This window comes from Chiloscyllium plagiosum, unplaced genomic scaffold, assembly GCF_037043375.1.
Source record: "Chiloscyllium plagiosum isolate Xiang-an unplaced genomic scaffold, Cpla_swu_hap1 HiC_scaffold_40, whole genome shotgun sequence".
NCBI classification, from domain to species: domain Eukaryota; kingdom Metazoa; phylum Chordata; class Chondrichthyes; order Orectolobiformes; family Hemiscylliidae; genus Chiloscyllium; species Chiloscyllium plagiosum.
This window is the reverse complement of record NW_028270178.1, coordinates 46678937-46698576: the sequence shown is the minus strand read 5'-3', so window position 1 is coordinate 46698576 and position 19640 is coordinate 46678937. Positions and strand designations below refer to the sequence as shown.

General features: G+C 47.2%; 2 protein-coding genes across 4 annotated transcripts in view; one reads left to right on the top strand and one right to left on the bottom strand.

Moving 5' to 3' along the window:
- The window catches only part of LOC148138502 (endogenous retrovirus group 3 member 1 Env polyprotein-like), a 51171-nt gene extending 36366 nt beyond the window's left edge, over positions 1–14805 (top strand). For 2 of the 3 annotated variants that reach the window (XM_087981774.1, XM_087981775.1), the window contains exons 5-6: positions 7021–7272; positions 12341–14805. In XM_087981774.1, coding sequence (XP_087837900.1) covers positions 12633–14483 — 1851 coding nt within the window. In that variant the 5' untranslated portion in view covers positions 7021–7272; positions 12341–12632 and the 3' untranslated portion in view covers positions 14484–14805. The remainder of the gene's footprint in view (positions 1–7020; positions 7273–12340) is intronic. The other variant, XM_087981776.1, reaches the window with a different exon arrangement.
- A 16-nt stretch (positions 14806–14821) lies between these two features.
- LOC148138501 (uncharacterized) overlaps positions 14822–19640 on the bottom strand; it is a 43343-nt gene continuing 38524 nt past the window's right edge. Inside the window, exon 5 of the mRNA XM_087981778.1 lies at positions 14822–18754. Coding sequence (XP_087837904.1) covers positions 18747–18754 — 8 coding nt within the window. The 3' untranslated portion in view covers positions 14822–18746. The remainder of the gene's footprint in view (positions 18755–19640) is intronic.

The window sequence follows — 19640 nt, the reverse complement described above, 5'->3', positions numbered from 1 at the left end:
GTGTGGGCGCAGGTTTTGCACTTCTTGTGGTTGCAGGGGAAGGTGCCAGGAGTGGAGGTTGGGTTAGTGGGGTGTGTGGATCTGACGAGGGAGTCGCGGAGGGAGTGGTCTCTCCTGAACGCTGATAGGAGTGGAGAGGGAAATATATCCCTGGTGGTGGGGTCTGTCTGGAAGTGGCAGAAATGACGAAGAGTGATACGATGTATCCGGAGGTTGGTGGGATGGAAGGTGAGGACCAGTGGGGTTCTGTCCTGGTGACGATTGGAGGGGTGGGGTTCAAGGGCGGAGGAGCGGGAAGTGGAGGAGACGCAATGGAGAGCATCGTCGACCACATCGGAGGAGAAATTGCGGTCCTTGAAGAAGGAGGCAATTTGAGTTGTTCGGTATTCGAAATAGTCCTCCTGGGAGCAGATGCAGTGGAGACGAAGGAATTGGAAATATGTGATGGCGTTTTTACAGGGGACAGGGTGGGAGGGGATGTAATCTAGTTGGGAGTCCGTCGGTTTATAGTAAATGTCCGTGTTGAGTCAGTCGTCCAAGATAGAAATGGAGAGGTCTAGGAAGGGGAGGGAGGAGTCTGAGACAGTGGAGGTGAATTGAGGTCGGGGTGGAAGGTGTTAGTAAAGTGGATGAACTGTTCAACCTCCTCGTGGGAGCACGAGGTAGCGCCAATACAATCATCGATGTAGCAGAGGAAAAGGTGGGGGATGGTGCCAGTGTAGCTGCGGAAGATGGACTGTTCCACATATCCGACAAAGAGGCAGGCAAAGCTGGGGCCCGTGCGGGTGCCCATGGCTACTCCTTTGGTTTGGAGGAAGTGGGAGGATTGGAAGGAGAAGTTGTTAAGAGTGAGGACCAGTTCAATCAGTCGAAGGAGGGTATCAGTGGAACGGTACTGGTTGGGTCGGTGAGAAAGGAAGAAGTGGAGGGCTTCAAGGCCTTCGTGATGGGGGATGGAGGTGTATAACAACTGAATATCCATGGTGAAGATAAGGCGTTGGGGGCCGGAGAAGCAAAAATCATGGAGGAGGTGGAGGGCTTGGGTGGTGTCCCAAATGTAGGTGGGGAGTTCTTGGACTAAGGGGGACAGGACCGTGTCGAGGTATGCAGAGATGAGTTCGGTGGGGCAGGAGCAGGCTGAGACAATGGGTCGGCTGGGGCAGTCATGTTTGTGGATTTTGGGCAGGAGGTAGAAACGGGCGGTGCGGGGTTGTGGGACTATGAGGTTGGAGGCGGTGGATGGGAGATATCCTGAGGTGATGAGGTTATGGATGGTCTGGGAGATGATGGTTTGGTGGTGGGAGGTGGTGGGGTCATGGTCAAGGCGGCAGTAGGAGGAGGTGTCCGTGAGCTGGCGTTTAGCCTCAGCGGTGTAAAGATCAGTGCGCCAAAGTACCACTGCGCCTCCCCAATCTCACCATCAAACCAACAAAAACCTCCACCCCCATCCGCTCTAACACCAAACTCACCATCAAACTGGCAAAAACGCCACCCCCACTTTGAGACAGTGGGAGATGAGCCATTGTTTCTGCTGTCTGTATTGGCTGGAAATATGCAGAACATACTGCCTATTATGGTGGTGCAGGCAGAGGAGAAGATGAATAATTGATAAAAACAATTAGATCAGATCTGAGGGAAGTAAACTTGCAGAGTTTGGGGGAAGTATAGGGAATGAGAATATGGGATTCTGCTACAGAGAGCCAGTTTGGATTTGATGGGCTTTTTTCTGTGCTATAATGCATTTTATTTGGACTTGCTTAACTTGCTCTTGGCACCGATTAAATTGTCATTTAGATAAATCTGCTCAGTGTTCCTACTCAGACTAATACAGTCTGCCCTTCCACAGCAAGAGATAATGTTTACTGCTTTATACTGGGTTCTGGGGTGTGGGAAGGGAGGGGGGGGGGGGAGGGGGTGTAACAGTGTGTATAACAGTCTGCCAGCATTTATCTGAAATGGCAAAACACCAGTGCTGCCACACTAGGGACCGACTCTGGAAATGTGGGGAATGCCAGAAGGGAATTCTTTACCCATCCCACCTGGAAACTGGCCAAACCAGTCAGACTGGGGAGAAGCTGTTCACCTTCTCTGTGTGTGGGTGTGTGTGTATGTGTGTGGGAGGGGGGCGGGGGGGGGGTGGGGGGGGGTGGGAAGGGATTCACTCAGGCATCCATCCTGCTGAGACACCAGTCAATTTACTCATAACCACAAGTTGAAGGATTTTTTTTCTCTTGTTCACACCAAGTAATGAACAATGGTTTTGGCAGTTCATAAAGTTTTGCATATAGAGAATTTAGTTTTGGAAATGTTCACAACATCGTTGAACATGCAGATTCACACTGGGTAGAGACTTTCATTTTCCTTTATTCATTGCAAGAGTTGGATGTTGATGGGCTATTGACATCCATCTCTCAACCATGTATTCTGGGGTTTGTTTCTGATGCCTTGTTATCTATTGTTGATAAAAACAGTTTCAATTAACTTTCTGTTAAATGTATGGCAATCAAGTCAATCCCATAACTCTCAGGCAGATTAGTTTCTTTTGAAGGGCTCTCCATCTCCCCAACCTCCTCCATCTCACCCCCAACAGTACAATAATCTCACAGAGTCTCTTTGTGACTCTGAATGAGACAATCTGATCAGCTGCTTCTTTCCATACTCCTATGTCGGGTTGGATCTTAAACTCCCCTTGCTGCAGTTGTGATCCTGCATCATTGTACAGTGTTGCTCGTATTTCATGTCTTGGCCTTTCAGTGTTCATGATACTGCATGTAGCTTCTTGGGTATGGGGCCGACAGTGTAAGAGTTTAGCTCTTTCCTTCCACCAACAGCAGTAAAATTATACTCCAACAAAATTTACAGTAAAAGCAGCATGAATACCTAAAAATGAAGTGTCAACCTGATGAAGTTCTCAAAGAGGACTACTTGTGTTCCAAACAGCATAAGCAGCAAGTGATAGACAGAGTGAAGCAATCCGGGAAACAACAGAACAGATCTAAGATCTGCAGTCCAGCCACATCCAGTTGTGAATGAAGTCAGAGCACAGCTGGAGTTCTGAGGACAGTTCTCTTCAAGATATTAACCAACAAGAATGTCAGACTGGATTAATTATCATAAAACTTAAGTCCTTTTGATATTCATATATTTACAATCAGTGTTCAATTCACCAAATGTAGCTGAAGGTAAAGATAATCTTCAAGTGATTGTAACAGTGGAGACATCTGAATACTTGATCAGCAAATTAAAGCCTGTTGTGTTTAGATAGTAATAATTTTAAAGAAATTTTTAACAAGTAAGGTGACTTGAGTATAATGGAAGAAGTTGACTGGTGGGTAGCTGATAATCTTGTTTTAATCTGAAGTTAATTTAGGATGAGTTAACAAATAAACACATGGTAGGGAATTCCAGCCCCATGAAGTGCACATCCAGTTCCATGTGGGAAATCCAAGACACTTCTTGTCTGAGCGACAACCACAAGAACACGGAGGTGACACGGGAAATGTCAGGAACACTCGTTTGACCACAGCTAAAGTACTGCACACATTTCTGATCCCCACATTCCAGGGTTGATGTGATCACACCAGAGAGGGTACAGAGGAGATTGATCAGAATGTTTCTCCGATTGGAAATTTCTGCTCTGAGGAAAAGTTGGATAGGCTGGGGATGATTTCCGAGGAGGATGAGCTGAGATTTAATTTAAGTGATAAAATGCTGAAGAATCCAGATCGAGTGGATAGGGAGGAGCTATTCATTAACAGAGAGGTCAGAAACTGAAGGTTTTAGATTGAAACTAATTCTCAGAAAGAAGGGGAGGGGAGACTTCATTTCACTCGGAGATGGTGAGTCACTGATGGGGTGGCAGAGGCTGTAACCAGCATCATATTAGGACAAAAGGTTATGGATGTAACTGAGATGCTGGAACATGCAGGGCTGCGAACTAAAGTCTGCAGAATGGGATCAATGTGATTTATTTGACATTTCTCCAGCATATTAAACTCAAGTCGAATTTGAGAATTTATGAGCATCATTAGTCTTGATATCCAAATGTCGGAATAAATTTATCAGAAAGTTGCAGCACAGATCGCGGCCACTTGGCCCATCCTGTATGTGTTGGCTGTAATAGAACTATCCAGGCTTTACAGCATTCTGTATTCACCATTGACAGCAACAATTTCAGACTGCGAACTCTGCCCTCTATGTTCTTATTATCTGTTTTTCAATGTATTTCTTTGACAGCTGCACACCTTGTTTCCGAGTTTCAATCCCAGCCCGAACTCTATTCCCTGTGGCCTTGAGGGACTACCATTTCTGCTGTTTAATCTCTCCTGCCTTCCCCCGTGTGACAGACTGTCTGTTTGTCCTTGTCTCACCCCCACCTTGCTCACAAACTGTTACATTTCTGATGGTTCCCAGACCTCTGTGACTTCACTGTGTTCCCTGGGTCAATGGCACGAGTTTTGAATTCTCTTCCTCCAGAGATAATTGGAAATCTTTCTGGTTGCAGTTTCCCCCAGATTTTAATTTTAAAATCAGAGTCAAATACTCGTGAGGCTCCATCCACAATTCCGAGCATTTGGATGTAATCTGTGACCCTCCCACAGATGTGCACGTTTGCTCTATTGGCTGTGCTAACATGGCCTGTAGTGTGCAGGTTTAGCGGGTTGGGTTAGCCATGGTAAATGAGAGGTTATGGAGGGAGGGTGGGAGAGCAGTTCATTGCAGGCTTAATGGACTGAATAGCCTCTTTCTGCACCTACGAGATTCTGTGATTCAAACTAGTTGTGATTGTCGTCATGTTTTCCTCATGCCAGGTTCATTCAGTTCAGGTACACACGCTGCCTTTGTGTTTCTGTGGGTTCTCACTCAATCCTTTCCTTCTGTTTTACAGCAATTTCACACTGTACATGAGGGTGAGAATGAATTTTTAAATACAAATACTCCAATCGAAACCTGCACAGGTCAGGAACTGTTTCTGCTGCTGGCATCACTCACAAGGAACAGGAAAATAAAGGTTCAGTCACAAATCTTATAGGAACATAGAGGTTATAATCACCAGGAAAGTCTTAACAGCTTAAAACTCTTTTCTCAAGAGGAGGCTGAGAGACAACCTGGTACAAGTAGGAAGCTTTGTGCCTGTGTTTTCAGAGATTTGTGGTTGAAATCATTGGGATGGAAGCATGTTTTATTGCCCCAGGTCATCAAAGGTGCTATCTAAATGTGCATCTTTCTTTCTGTCTGAGTTAACAATCAGATGGGTTGGTCAGTGTCTGAGTGTTTTCCCTCTTCATGTCACTGGGTCTCGGAAACTGTGTTAATTCTGACCTTGACCAGCCTACATGTGAATCCAGACCCTGAATAATGGGGTTGACCCTGGACCATCTTCTTGGCAGTCAGAATGAATGACAAATGCTGCCCCAGCAAGTGATGCCGTGATCTCATGAACAAACAAAATAAATCCAATCGCTGTGGTTACTTGTGAACTCGCCGGTGTTTCATCAAGCTGGATATCTGAGTGAACTGCTTCCCACACTCAGAGCAGGTGAATGGTCTCTCCCCAGTGTATATTTGCTGGAGTACAGTGAGGCTGGATGGTGTCCTGAACCCAGCCCCACAGTGAAAGCAACTGAATGGTCTCGCACTGGTCTCCTGTGACCGGGAGAGATGATATTCACCATCCCGAGGGATACTGGGTAAAGATACCTCCAAAAGGGATCTATTGAGAGTAGACCAGGAGAAACTGCTCTCTTTCATGAAAGAATCAATAATGAGGAGGCACCGATGTCAAGGGATTGACAAAAGAAGCACATGTAACACGATACAAAGTATTTTCATGCAGAGAAAGTTTATGGTCAGGAATGCACTGCCAAAGAGTACAATGGGAGCCAGGTATAATGAAGAGAATAGAATTGAACAGAACAGTTATTGGAAGAGGACGAATGGAAAGGTTTATGGGGTAAAGGTAGAAGAATAGCATTCGGTGAGGTGATCCTTTGGAGAGCTGATGAGCCAATCAGCCTCCTTTTGTGCAGTAACAATTCTGTGGACATTTAATTTCTGAGCCCTCTAGGAAAATATCAGGGCAGGGTTTGTAAAGAGGTCAGATTGAATGAGGGTCTTGGTGAACAAAAGCGAGACACAGATACAGAGAGGTTTCAGGATAGATTGAATCAAATGTTACCAATTTGCACGGCAACCAACATTACAGCAGTTACAAATGGGATTCAATAAGAGAATGGAATTAGCGCAGCAAATAAATCATGAACATTTATGCAGCTAAAAGGGATGCTGTGTAAAGACACCGCAGTTAGTGCTTATTTCATTCAAGACGTATCAGCCAGGGTGCACATCATCCTATATCTATCCTATTGAGCTCTTGAAGAATTTTGTTCATTTCAAGTGTTTCATATTTCAGTCCTCCAGAGAAGACAGCTTCATGATCCTCAATCTCTCCTGACAGGACAAAGCTGCTGTGAGAGGTAATTTCGGTTTAAACTTTAAGATGTGCCTGGACCACAGACTGATCTATAATAAAAGACAAAACTTTTGTTTCTTTTCTAGAACATTTTATATACTCAAAAGTAGAATAGTTTAAATTGTGCAGAATGCTGACAATTTGTGAGCAGAGTAAAAACAAACAGGCCCTTGATTGATGAAACCATTAACACAGGCAGGGAAGGATGAGTCCTTGACTGATAAGACTCCAGGATAGGGAAACGACTCGAGAGACATCTGTTACAGATTGCACAGACGAGAGAAGAATAAGTCTTTGACTGATAAGACTACAGGGTGAGAAAAACAACAACTTTAGAGACTCTGGAGACATTTGTTGCAGAATTTGTGATAAGAATAATGATGTTTTTAAGAATGTGAACCTCATGGCTTGTTAGAGCCAAGGAGAGGAGGGACTTGTACTGTATATAATGGGAGACTTTGTAAGCCTCAGCGCGCCTTTTCTTCAAGGGTGCCCAATTCTGCAGACTTGACTTGTTAATAAAACTTTGTTTTCCTGAATTTGTCTAGAGCGATTATTGAGAAGCGATTTTCGTTTCTAACAACTTGGGGGCTCGTCATCCGGGATCAACACTCCGGCCGCAAGGGGAGTTGAGGAAGGATATCGGAGAAGGTGCACCCTGCCGAGTTCGGCAGTCCCTGATTCCTTGCTTGTCGCCCCGCGCGGCTTGAGCGAGTGATATCCGGGAGGCTCAGGAAAACAAAGGAGGGGTGTACCCGAGGCAGTGGGGACGGTTAACGATCGAGTAATTTCGAACCCAGGTAAGAAAAAACTTGCGGGGACCGTGTTTCCGGAGGACTGGGGACCTACGGGGTGCCTGTGGATTTTTTTTCTACAGAGACGTGGGACTCAGGAATCTAGAGACTGGGGCTCGCCTGTGAGGGATTTTGCAGAGACCGTGTTTGAGGAGGAACGTGTACATACGGGGTGCCTGTGATTTGTGTCACAGAGACGTAGGACACAGGAATCCAAAGACCGGGGGTGCCTGCAAAGGAACCTGGGCGATCACGGGACTGAAGGTCCGGGAATTGGCTACATTGTGATAGATTATCACGGGAAAAATACGAAGTCCTCGGAAATGGGAAATAAGGGATCTAAGGCGATTAAGGGAAAGGTAGGCTTAAACAGGGACAATGACACATACCCCGGGGTACCTGACGATAGTCCGTTAGGGAGAATGCTAAATAATTGGGATCAGGGTGGAAGAAAGGGAAAATCTAAAAGGAAGATGGTAAAATACTGTCAAAAGTGGTCCCAGAAACCTATTCAGGGCGACTCAGTGTGGTGGCCTAGATTCGGTACTGACGAAGGCTGGGTCCGGCAAGCCCTCATTTTATATGTCAATTCAAAACCTGATGTTAATCTGGAAGAAAGTGATTATGCCCTTTGTTGGCTACCGGTTACGATATCTTGCCAAATGCAGGTAACTAATAAAGACTCGAAAGGGCAGAAAGAATGGGACCCTTTAGATCACTTACCGCCGCCCTACGTGACCCCGTCTGCCCCACAAAATGTTCCTTCGGGTGACGACGATTCAGGGGAAGGGGAAGAAAATGGGGAGGAATCACAAACTACCTCAGGGGTACAGACCAGATCTCAAGCTGGAAAGGGTCACAGACAAAACCCTGTCTCGATTGCAAGAATGAATCCACTCCGGGAAGTGCCCATGGGGGGCGAGGAGGGAAGGACGGGATATGTGAACGTTCCCTTGACGAGTACTGAAGTACGGAATTTCAGGAGGGAGATGAAGGGTCTACTAGAGGACCCCATGGGACTTGCTGAACAATTGGATCAGTTCCTGGGTCCGAATACTTACACGTGGGAAGAGATGTGCTCCATCATGAAAACATTGTTCTCTAGCCAGGAGCGTCAGATGATACGACAAGCTGCGCTCTTGGTCTGGGAGAGAGAGGGGGGAGAAGGAGGGGAGCAGAAGTTTCCCCTCACCGACCCCGAGTGGGATAAGAACACGGAGGGAGGACGGCGCAACATGAGAGACATGCGGGAATATTGGATAAAAGGAATAAGACACGCAGCCCCGAAGGGGCACAATTTTACCAAGGCCTTTGGTAATCATCAAAACCCGGAGGAAACCCCTACGGACTTCCTAGACAGGATTAGGAAGAATTTGCAGCAGTTTGCTGGGGTGGACCCTGAGACGGACGTGGGGCAACAACTCATACGGGTAGAGTTTGTATCAAAAGCCTGGCCGGACATACGAAAGAAGTTAGAGAAAATGGATGATTGGGATAGTAAATCTTTAAGTGAACTACTACGGGAGGCGCAAAAGGTGTTTGTGAGAAGGGACGATGAGAAGCAAAGGAAGGCGACAAAGATAATGATGCAAACGGTGCAACAAATGACAGCTGGAAGAAAGGAAAAGGGAGAGCCGTGGCAGAAACAGGAAAGGGAAGAGTCGTGGCAAGAGCAGAGGAAAAGAGAACCATGGCCGGAAAAAGGAAGAGTGGAGGAACGCGAGACCGCGACAGGGAAACGAAGAGGACACTCAGATGTTACTATTGTAATGAAGAGGGACATTTTAAACGGGAGTGCTCCCGCTATAAGCGGGAGGTGAGGTCGTACGCCCTGATGGAGGAAGATTAGGGAGGTCGGGGGTTCCTACCCTTGGGGCAAAAGGACTATCGACAGGAACCCCTGGTAAACTTGAAAGTAGGGCCCCAAGGATCGGAGATCACATTTATGGTGGACTCGGGAGCCGAAAGATCAAGTATAATCCAAATACCCCCCGGCACCCGAGCAGGAGGAAAAGTTATGGGGGTATCTGGAATCGGAGGACAGAAATTACAAGTCCCAGTGGTGGAGGACGTGGAAATTGGGTTTGAAAACAGAACTACTAAACGAGACCTCCTTCTACTGCCATCAGCGGGGTTTAATTTGTTAGGAAGAGACTTGCAGGTCAAACTAGGGATCGGAACGGTACCAAATAACGGGGAAATGGTGGTAAGGTTGTTCGCCCTCACTGAAGAAGATGATCAACAAATAGACCCGGAAGTATGGTACCGAGAGGGGAACAGAGGGGGTCTAAACATCAAACCTCTCCAAATCACCATGTTACCAGGAAGAGGCCCGGTAAGAAGGAAACAATACCCGATTGCTATGGAAGGACGGGAGGGGTTACAACCTGTGAGAGAAAGATTAATCACAGATGGACTACTGGAGGAATGCATGTCCCCTTTCAATACTCCAATACTCCCTGTGAGGAAGCCGGACGGGACATATAGGCTGGTGCAAGACTTGCGGGGGTTGAATGAAGTAGTCCAGGCTAGATACCCGGTGGTACCTAATCCCTACACGTTAATGAGTAAAATTCCCCCTGAACATGAATGGTTCAGCGTAATAGATCTGAAGGATGCTTTCTGTAGTTGCCCCCTTGACGAAGAAAGTCGGAACCTTTTTGCCTTTGAATGGGAGAATCCCTTCACAGGACGAAAACGACAGTTAAGATGGACGGTCTTGCCGCAGGGATTCACGGAGTCACCCAATTTGTTTGGACAAATACTGGAGCAGATCTTAGGAGGATTTCGGTGTAACGCGGAGAATCAATTGCTCCAATATGTCGATGATCTCTTACTCTCAAGACCAAGAGAAGAGGAGGTACGAGCAGACACCGTTGCCCTGCTGAACTTCCTGGGGAAACAGGGTCTACGCGTCTCCAGGACAAAACTCCAGTTTGTGGAGCGAGAAGTAAGATATCTGGGCCATCAAGTCAGTAAGGGGCACCGCCGTATCACGCCAGAATGAATATCAGGAATTACGGGTATGCCAATACCCAGGACGAAGAAGGAAGTCAGACAATTCCTGGGACTAGTAGGGTATTGCCGGATATGGATTGAAAGTTACACCACTTTAGTAAAATTTTTGTACGACAAACTGGGACAAGAAGGACAAAAGGTGGACTGGTCAGATGAGGAGGAGCAGCGATTTAATATTATTAAAAATAAACTAATTCGAGCTCCGGTATTGGCTTTACCCACCCTGAAGGAACCGTTCCAGTTATATGTCAATAGCGCCGGCGGAATTGCCCAGGGTGTGCTTACTCAGCTGCGGGCAGGGAAACATCAGCCGGTTGCATTTTTGTCAAAAATGTTAGACCCTGTGTCATGTGGATGGCCGACCTGTATACAGGCAGTGGCAGCTACGGCAATGTTAGTAGAAGAGGCCCGAAAACTTACCTTTGGAGGAAGGATCACAGTATACTCCCCACATTCGGTTAGTACCATACTGGCTCAAAAGGCTCACCGCTGGTTAACAGACTCTCGCATCCTGAAGTATGAGACGATTTTGATGACCGGGAACGATCTCAATTTTGCAAAAGATCTCAGTTGCAACCCAGCCCAGTTTCTGTACGGACGTCCTGCAGATGGGGAACAGGAGCATGATTGTGTGGAATTTGTGGACTTGCAGACCAAGAGCCGAGAGGACCTGCAAGAAGCCCCGCTGGGTGAGGGACAGGAACTGTATATCGACGGGTCCTCCCGGTGCATCAGTGGAGTACGATACAGTGGCTATGCTGTCATAGATGGTGCAACGAAATGGGCGATTGAGTCCGGACGACTGCCCGGGAAGTGGTCAGCCCAATCCTGTGAGTTGTACGCCCTCCAGAGGGCCCTGAAGTTGTTGGAAGGGAAAGTGGGAACCATATATACTGACTCAAAGTATGCATACGGAGTCGTTCATACTTTCGGGAAAATCTGGAAAGAGCGAGGATTGATAACTTCCCGGGGAAAAGAATTAGCTCACGAACAAATGATCAGCCTAACGTTGGAAGCCCTGGCGTTACCTACGGAACTTGCAGTAGTCCATGTACCCGGTCACCAGAAGGGGTCGACACCGGAAGCGGTGGGAAACCGGCTGGCAGACGAGGAAGCCAAGCGGGCAGCGGTCGAAAAATCCGTCCAATTGTTAACGTTAATACCGTTGAGGGAAGGGCTCGCGAAACAACCCGTCTTCACCCAGGGGGTGATTGATAAAATGGATCAATTGGGTGCCTGGCTAGATACTAACGGGAAGTGGACGGTTCCTGATGGGAGACAAGTACTGAACAAACAGATCACCCGGGGTATTCTGCACCGATTACACCATCAGACCCACTGGGGGGTGCAAGCCATGTGTGACACAATCCTGAGAGACTATGTATGCAGGGGGATATACACATTAGCCCAACAAGAGGTAGTCGGATGCCCCACTTGCCGGCGTATTAATCAGAAGGCCATGCGTTCTATGCCAGCCGGTGGTCAGCCCCTCGCGATTAGGCCATTTCAGAGGATCAAAGTCGACTTTACAGAATTACCCCCAGTACAGAGATGGAAATATCTGCTAGTAATAGTAGGGACCATTTCACTCACTGGGTAGAGGCTTTCCCAACTGCCAAAGATGATGCACCAACCGTGGCCCGACTGTTGTTAGAGAACATAATCCCGAGATATGGCATAATGGAATCTATCGACTCCGACTGCGGGACGCATTTTATTTCTAAGCTACACCATTTGATCTGTACTGCCCTGGGTATCCAATGGAAATTCCACGCACCCTGGCATCCTCAGAGTTCGGGTCGAGTTGAGAGAATTAATGGCACGCTCAAGACCCAATTGACTAAGCTGATGTTAGAAACTAAGTTACCCTGGCCAAAGTGCCTGCCCATTGCCCTATTGAGGATACGTACGGCACCTCGCCGAGATGTCAGGGTTTCCCCCTATGAAATGCTGTTCGGATTACCGTATTGGAGTAAGGTTGATGGATGTCCCACTCTACAAGGGGGGGATGTATTTATCCGAACCTATTTACTGGCCTTATCCCATTCTTTTGCAGAACTCCGGAGGAAAGGTCTCCTGGCTCAGACTCCGCCGCTCGACTTCCTCCTGCATAAGGTGGAGCCCGGAGATTGGATACTTGTTAAGACCTGGAAGGCCGAAAAGCTCCAGCCGCGGTGGGAAGGACCGTTCCTGGTTCTATTAACAACTGAAGCAGCTGTTCGGACGAAAGAAAAAGGGTGGGTCCACACATCAAGGATAAAGGGGCCTGTTCCGCCTGAAGAAGAAAGCACCTGGACGTGCGAGCAAGGGGACAAGCCGTTGTCGGTAAAACTGAAAAGACAGCAATAATGAACTCTACTTGGACTGTATTGGTGGGGATATTGATCAGTTTACTCCTGTATGTGGGGGAGGGTGAGGGGAGATGTGACAAATGTCGAACTACAGTAAGACTTGGGATTCGAATCTATTCGGGATCATTTGTGTCCCATTCCTATGTGGACGATAGGTGTTACGATGTGAGTGCACGCCATGAATGTTGGGAGGATGGGAGACCCTATTATCAGATATATAATAAAGGATACGGTGGCAAAATCCATGGATGCCCTATAAATGACCGCTGGGTGTGTATTAGCAAAACTGGGAGGTGGGACCTATCCTCCGTGTTGCTCAGGGAGCAGGTTGACAGAGTCAAGGAGACCAAGATACAGATCACTGATCGGGGGTTGGGGAAAGAGCAAGACCGTCAGGGAACGGTCGTGCTCCCTAAAGTGCCATCTGTATACGCAGAGGTAGAAGGAAAGATTGAACTCCCTGATGTTACACAAAACCTGTTTATTGATCTCACCTCTAGAATAGCCACTGTTTTAAATGTTAGCAATTGCTGGGTCTGTGGGGGGCCGCATATGTCGGAACAATGGCCGTGGACTGGTCAAAGCTTAGACATAGGGGAATTGCTGCAAACCACTTGGACTCATGACAACGACAGAAAAAGCCAGGGGTGGAGACTGACAAACAGCCCTGAGGGCCAGTTCTGTATTGAAGGCAAGGGGACCGTGAAGGTAGGGATTAGCCCCTGTCAGAATATATTGGATGCAACCACGCGAGTATGGTGGCCTGAGAATATTGCTTGGTACATTGCACACCGAGATCATCAAAATTGCATTCGGTTACGTTCTGATTCCTCCTCTTACGAGCTAAGTGCGGACCCTTCCGATGGCATGAAAAGAGTGTGGAGCGGTGGTTGTCAGGGGAATCAATGCTGGAATAATCCTGTCCAGACTCTGCCACGGGGTCAACAATCCGAATACTGGAATTGCAGTGGTCCTGGTCCTTATGAGGGCGTCCCTGGGGTAAAGGAGTTGTGGGATGACGTTGTGAGGCAGGGAGGGCCTGCTCCAGATGGCCTATTTTGGATATGCGGTAATCAGGCATATTCCAAACTGCCCATGGGATGGGCTGGAGTATGCTTCCTGGGTCTAATAAGACCTGAATTCTTCCTATTACCCCGGGAGGAAGGCGATGATTTGGGAGTTAAACTCTTTGACTCCCTGCGTAGGTCGCCAAGGGATATCCAAGTCGGTGATTGGGGGGATGAGTGGCCACCGGCCCGGATTATTGAATACTACGGGCCGGCTACGTGGGCACAGGACGGATCATGGGGATATCGTACTCCTATCTATATGTTAAATCGAATTATCAGGCTCCAAGCAGTCGTAGAGGTCATTACTAACCGGACTGCCCTGGCCCTAGAGTTGTTGGCTCAGCAGCAAGATCAGATGAGGGCTGCTATATATCAAAACCGACTTGCCTTGGATTATCTGTTGGCCTCGGAGGGGGGTGTGCGCGGGAAATTTAACCTGACAAACTGCTGTCTAGAAATTGACGATAATGGTAAAGCGGTTTTGAAAATTTCCGATGAAATTCGGAAATTGGCCCATGTGCCAGTACAATCTTGGCGTCCTCTTAGTGGCATCGGATGGTGGGATGGTCTCCTAGGTGGTAGCTGGTGGCGCACGGCATTGCTGGTGGTTGGGGGAGGCATGATTCTTCTTCTCGTATTACCCTGCCTAACTCCCTGTATTCAGTTTTTAATTCAGAAAAATATTTCCCGACTCCAGGCAGTGGTGGTTCCACAACATGGGACGCGGGAACTTAAAGTGATGTTGCTGCGAAAGACCAAGGATTTCCCGGGCCCTTGAGGGAGGGGGGGCTTATCTTGGTCAGGCACATCTTAAAGAAAGAAAAGGGTGGAATTGTGAGAGGTAATTTCGGTTTAAACTTTAAGATGTGCCTGGACCACAGACTGATCTATAATAAAAGACAAAACTTTTGTTTCTTTTCTAGAACATTTTATATACTCAAAAGTAGAATAGTTTAAATTGTGCAGAATGCTGACAATTTGTGAGCAGAGTAAAAACAAACAGGCCCTTGATTGATGAAACCATTAACACAGGCAGGGAAGGATGAGTCCTTGACTGATAAGACTCCAGGATAGGGAAACGACTCGAGAGACATCTGTTACAGATTGCACAGACAGAGAAGAATAAGTCTTTGACTAATAAGACTACAGGGTGAGAAAAACAACAACTTTAGAGACTCTGGAGACATTTGTTGCAGACTTTGTGATAAGAATAATGATGTTTTTAAGAATGTGAACCTCATGGCTTGTTAGAGCCAAGGAGAGGATGGACTTGTACTGTATATAATGGGAGACTTTGTAAGCCTCAGCGCGCCTTTTCTTCAAGGGTGCCCAACTCTGCAGACTTGACTTGTTAATCCGGGCCGGTGGCCACTCATCCCCCCAATCACCGACTTGGATATCCCTTGGCGACCTACGCAGGGAGTCAAAGAGTTTAACTCCCAAATCATCGCCTTCCTCCCGGGGTAATAGGAAGAATTCAGGTCTTATTAGACCCAGGAAGCATACTCCAGCCCATCCCATGGGCAGTTTGGAATATGCCTGATTACCGCATATCCAAAATAGGCCATCTGGAGCAGGCCCTCCCTGCCTCACAACGTCATCCCACAACTCCTTTACCCCAGGGACGCCCTCATAAGGACCAGGACCACTGCAATTCCAGTATTCGGATTGTTGACCCCGTGGCAGAGTCTGGACAGGATTATTCCAGCATTGATTCCCCTGACAACCACCGCTCCACAACTTTGTTTTCCTGAATTTGTCTAGAGCGATTATTGAGAAGCGATTTTCGTTTCTAACAGCTGCTAATAGAATTCAATTCACTGGGGAATGTTACTGACTGCTTCATGGATTGGAATTGGCAATTAAGACGGTAAGGTTATTATATAAACTATCTTCAATTGTATTGCCAGATTGCCGGACACATATGGGACTTTAAGAAAAATAACTTAACTTACGGGCATTGAGTGTCAGAGCGCCCACTGTTGTGTGGGCATCCTGTTCAGATACAATCTATTGATAATTGTTAGAATCAACTTATACAGACTCCATAGAAGTGGTCAGAGCATTATAACGGTCATCGAAGCTGGTAACACATTTCCCATGGGTTAAAGGTCGTATATGATAGAGTAGGAACGAGTTTGGCTAGTAAAGTCCAGTTATTCAAAATCATCCTAATTTACTTTCAGAAACAAGTGAGAGAAAGCCACATTATTGCATTAGTCCAAATTTAGAATTTCAGGAGAACTAAAGGGAGAGTTGGTGTTGGGAGCTGTAGTAATGAAGGAGATAAATTTGTTTTACAGAGAGAGTTCACAGATGGGAAACTCAGCTTTAACATCACATTTAACACACCCAATTCCGCAGGTCCTGAACATTATACATAATACGGAAGGGGAAAGCAGCATTCCCAGCCCAGAGAAACCATTCGTGTTGTGCATGTGGTTGAGGATTTAACTGGTCATGTGATTTGGGAAGACACCTATGTGATAGGACCAGGGCAAGGTTGTGTAAATGTGGGGATTGTGGGAAGGAATTCACTTACCCCTCCCAGCGGGACACTCACTGACACAGTCACACTGGGAAGAGGCTGGTCACCTGCCCCATGTATGGGAAGGGATTTACTCACTCTTGCAATCTGCTGAGGCACCAGAGAGGGCACAGAGGATTTAGACTCTTCACCTGCTCCATGTGTTAGAAAGGATTCATTCAAATCTCTCTCCTGCAGAGACATCAGTGCGTTCCCACCGGGGAGAGGCCATTCACCTGCTCCATGTGTTAGAAAGGATTCATTCAAATCTCTCTCCTGCAGAGACATCAGTGCGTTCCCACCGGGGAGAGGCCATTCACCTGCTCCATGTGTTAGAAAGGATTCATTCAAATCTCTCTCCTGCAGAGACATCAGTGCGTTCCCACCGGGGAGAGGCCATTCACCTGCTCCATGTGTGGGAAAGGATTCACCCAGTCTTCTGATCTGCTGAGACCCCAGTGAGCCCAATCTGGGGAAAGGCCATTCAGATGCTCAGTGTGAGAAAAGGGTTTCAGTGATTCATCCCTCCTGCTGATACACCAGAGGGTTCACACTGGGTAGGAGTTGTTTACCTCTCAGTGTGACAAGGGATTTGCTGCATCTTCAACATGACAGAGACCAGTGAGTGCACACAGGGAAGGGGTCATCCCTCTGCTCCGTGTGGGGTAGAGTACACACATCACTGCAGGACTCTGATTCTGCAGTTACTCTTAATCAGAATCAGGAGTGGACCTTGTACATGATGACAATGTTGGAGTATTGATGTTGTTGTTGGGGTTAACCACAATAACTGGGCTGGAGTTGACTGAATTTATATTGCCACTTTCTGAACCTCAGGATGTCTCTCTGAGCACAAGGCTACACCAACAGCAATGTGACAATGAGCAGGGATCATCTGTTTTGATTTATATTGGGATTGAAGCACCTCTGCTTCAAAGCACCAGGTACAAGGTCAGAGGCCAGCCTTGGTCAACGGCCTGTGTGGAGTTTCCACATTCTCCCCACGATAGTGTGGGTCCTCTGGTTTCCTCCCACAGTCAAAAGATGTGCAGGTTATGTGGATCAGTTGTGCTACATTGCCCATGGTGTCCAGGAATGTGCAGACTAGGTGGATCAGCCATGCGAAATGCAGTGTTACAGGGATGGAGTGCAGTGGGTGGGATGTTCTTCAGATGGTCGGTGGGATTTGATGGGCCAATGCTCTCCTTCCACACTGTTGGGATTCTGTTCTATGATTGAGGATAAACGCTACACAGCAGGGTGTCCCTGGAGAAGGAGCATGTGGTGTGTATCAATGCTCTCAATGCCTTTAGATAGAGGTGGGCAGCGCAGGGGATATGTGCTATATCTCTGTCGCTGCCCCCTCCCTACAACTCTGCCTTGATTTAGTCCCTTCTCACTTTGTCACTTGTAATGGTTTGCTTTGCCTGTAAGGGGTCTTGTTTGGAAATATTCAATTGGTTACACGGGTGGCTTCCTGCTGGTAACAAAAAGCAAAATGGAGTAATGATGATGTTGATGGTGGGAAGGTTGCACAGCTGTGAGAGATAACATTTCTGGGTCAGAGAAATGGGGGGAAAAAGAACGCTTCACAGCTCACAGAACGAGAACAGAAATGCAGTTAAATCAAACCAAAGGTTCTGACAGGGAGGGAATATTTCCTTGGAGTTTGAGCAACTGGGAAGTGATGGTGTCCGGGAATAGACAGGATTTTGTTTTACAGGGCGTTTGAAATTTTAAAAACTTATATTCAGATCGTTTCGATTCTTTTACTTTTATTCTGGGATAAACTTGAACACAAGGTTTGCAAATTTATTTTTTTTAAATGTAAAAGACAAATATTAAATAAAATCCATCAAACCCTCTCTCACTGAAAACTGATGTGGAGGTGCAATCTCCAGGAGAATCCCTGCCCTGCCTACTTCTTCCTACTCGGGCTCCATGGCTATATACATACCTCGGAGATAGCAGGAAGCAGCTATTCGGCTTTTCAATCCTGCTCCACCAACCAATGGGAAACAGCTGACCATCCATCACCTGTTCCTGCTGTGTCCCAATCCCCTTAGATATAGTTCTTCGAGGTAAATTCATCGAAGTCCTCCTTTGGCTTCACCACCTTTTGTTCCAGTGGCGTTGCGGTGTTACTGTGTGGGTATAGGCAGGGGTATTGTGATGGTGCTGCCTCCTGGAGGATGCACTCAGCATCCCTCATCATCCTGCAGTAACATCAACCGCGTTTCAGCAACTAGAGATAGAAACCATTTCCAGGATATGGGCATCACTGGCTCAGCCAGCATTTAAACCCCATCTCTAGTTACCCTTGAGAAGATGGTAGTGAGCTGCTGTCTTGAACCATTCACAGTCCATTTGGTGCAGATAGACCGACAATGCTGGGAGGGAGAGTGTTGCAGGATTTTGGCCGAGTGAGTCTCAGTCTTTGGTTCTTCAAATGCTGGTTAACTTAATCACGATCTGCACATAATTTTGAGATTTCAGTCTGCAAATCTTCACCATCTAGCACCCTGTATAAAGGAATATGTACAGATTAGAAATTCAGAACAGACAATTCTAATTTCTCTGGAATATTTTTCCCCTTTCTTCCCCCAAAGCTGTAACCCTCCAGCCCACTTACGCTCTCCCTCCATTCTGACTCTGCTACCCCCTAATGTACACCCTCCCCATTCTCATGGAGTTGTTGATAAACAGATCCATGCCACCCCTTTCCGTCCCTGGTTAGACTCTGCATCCTTTCTGGGTTCACTTCCTTTCCCTTCAGTTGCTGCAAGTCAGTAATGTAACAGCAGAATGAAACAAAAGGAAACAGAAAGGGAGGTGGCAGATCGTGGACAGAAGAGGAACCTTCAGGCTGGGAGAATGGGTCAGATCCTTCCTCGTTTCTCATAGGTCGATTCCCAGCATTACAACGAGTTGGGGATGGAACTTAGTTCCACGTGGGTGTGATGGCACATTGACCCCTCCTTCCCCCCCCTCCCCCCCCACAACTAATCAATACTATAAGTAGATGCGTCCCTTCTCCAGCCAGTCGGTGTGAAATGCTTTCTGCTAGTTACCCAAAACAAATGCTCCAAAACACGCCCACATTCCATACATGTACAATGCCGGGTTTCCCCACACGTGTGGTCCCTGCCTCAGGGATTGTGGGAGTTGTTGTCCCCATGAAGTCTCTGGAAAGTGAATGAAAATTGTGGGCTGGAGGATGTTGGATCCCCATTCAGACACACAGGACATGTGGGCTGTCACTGGGTTTTACTGAGACATCTGCTTAGACAACCCGAGTTCTGACGGAAGGAATATACATTCAGTCAATTGCGGGGTGGGCAGGTTAATAAGGGGCAGCAAATTTTAAGAGAGGTGGCTCAGTGGCTAGCACTGCTGCCTCACAGCGTC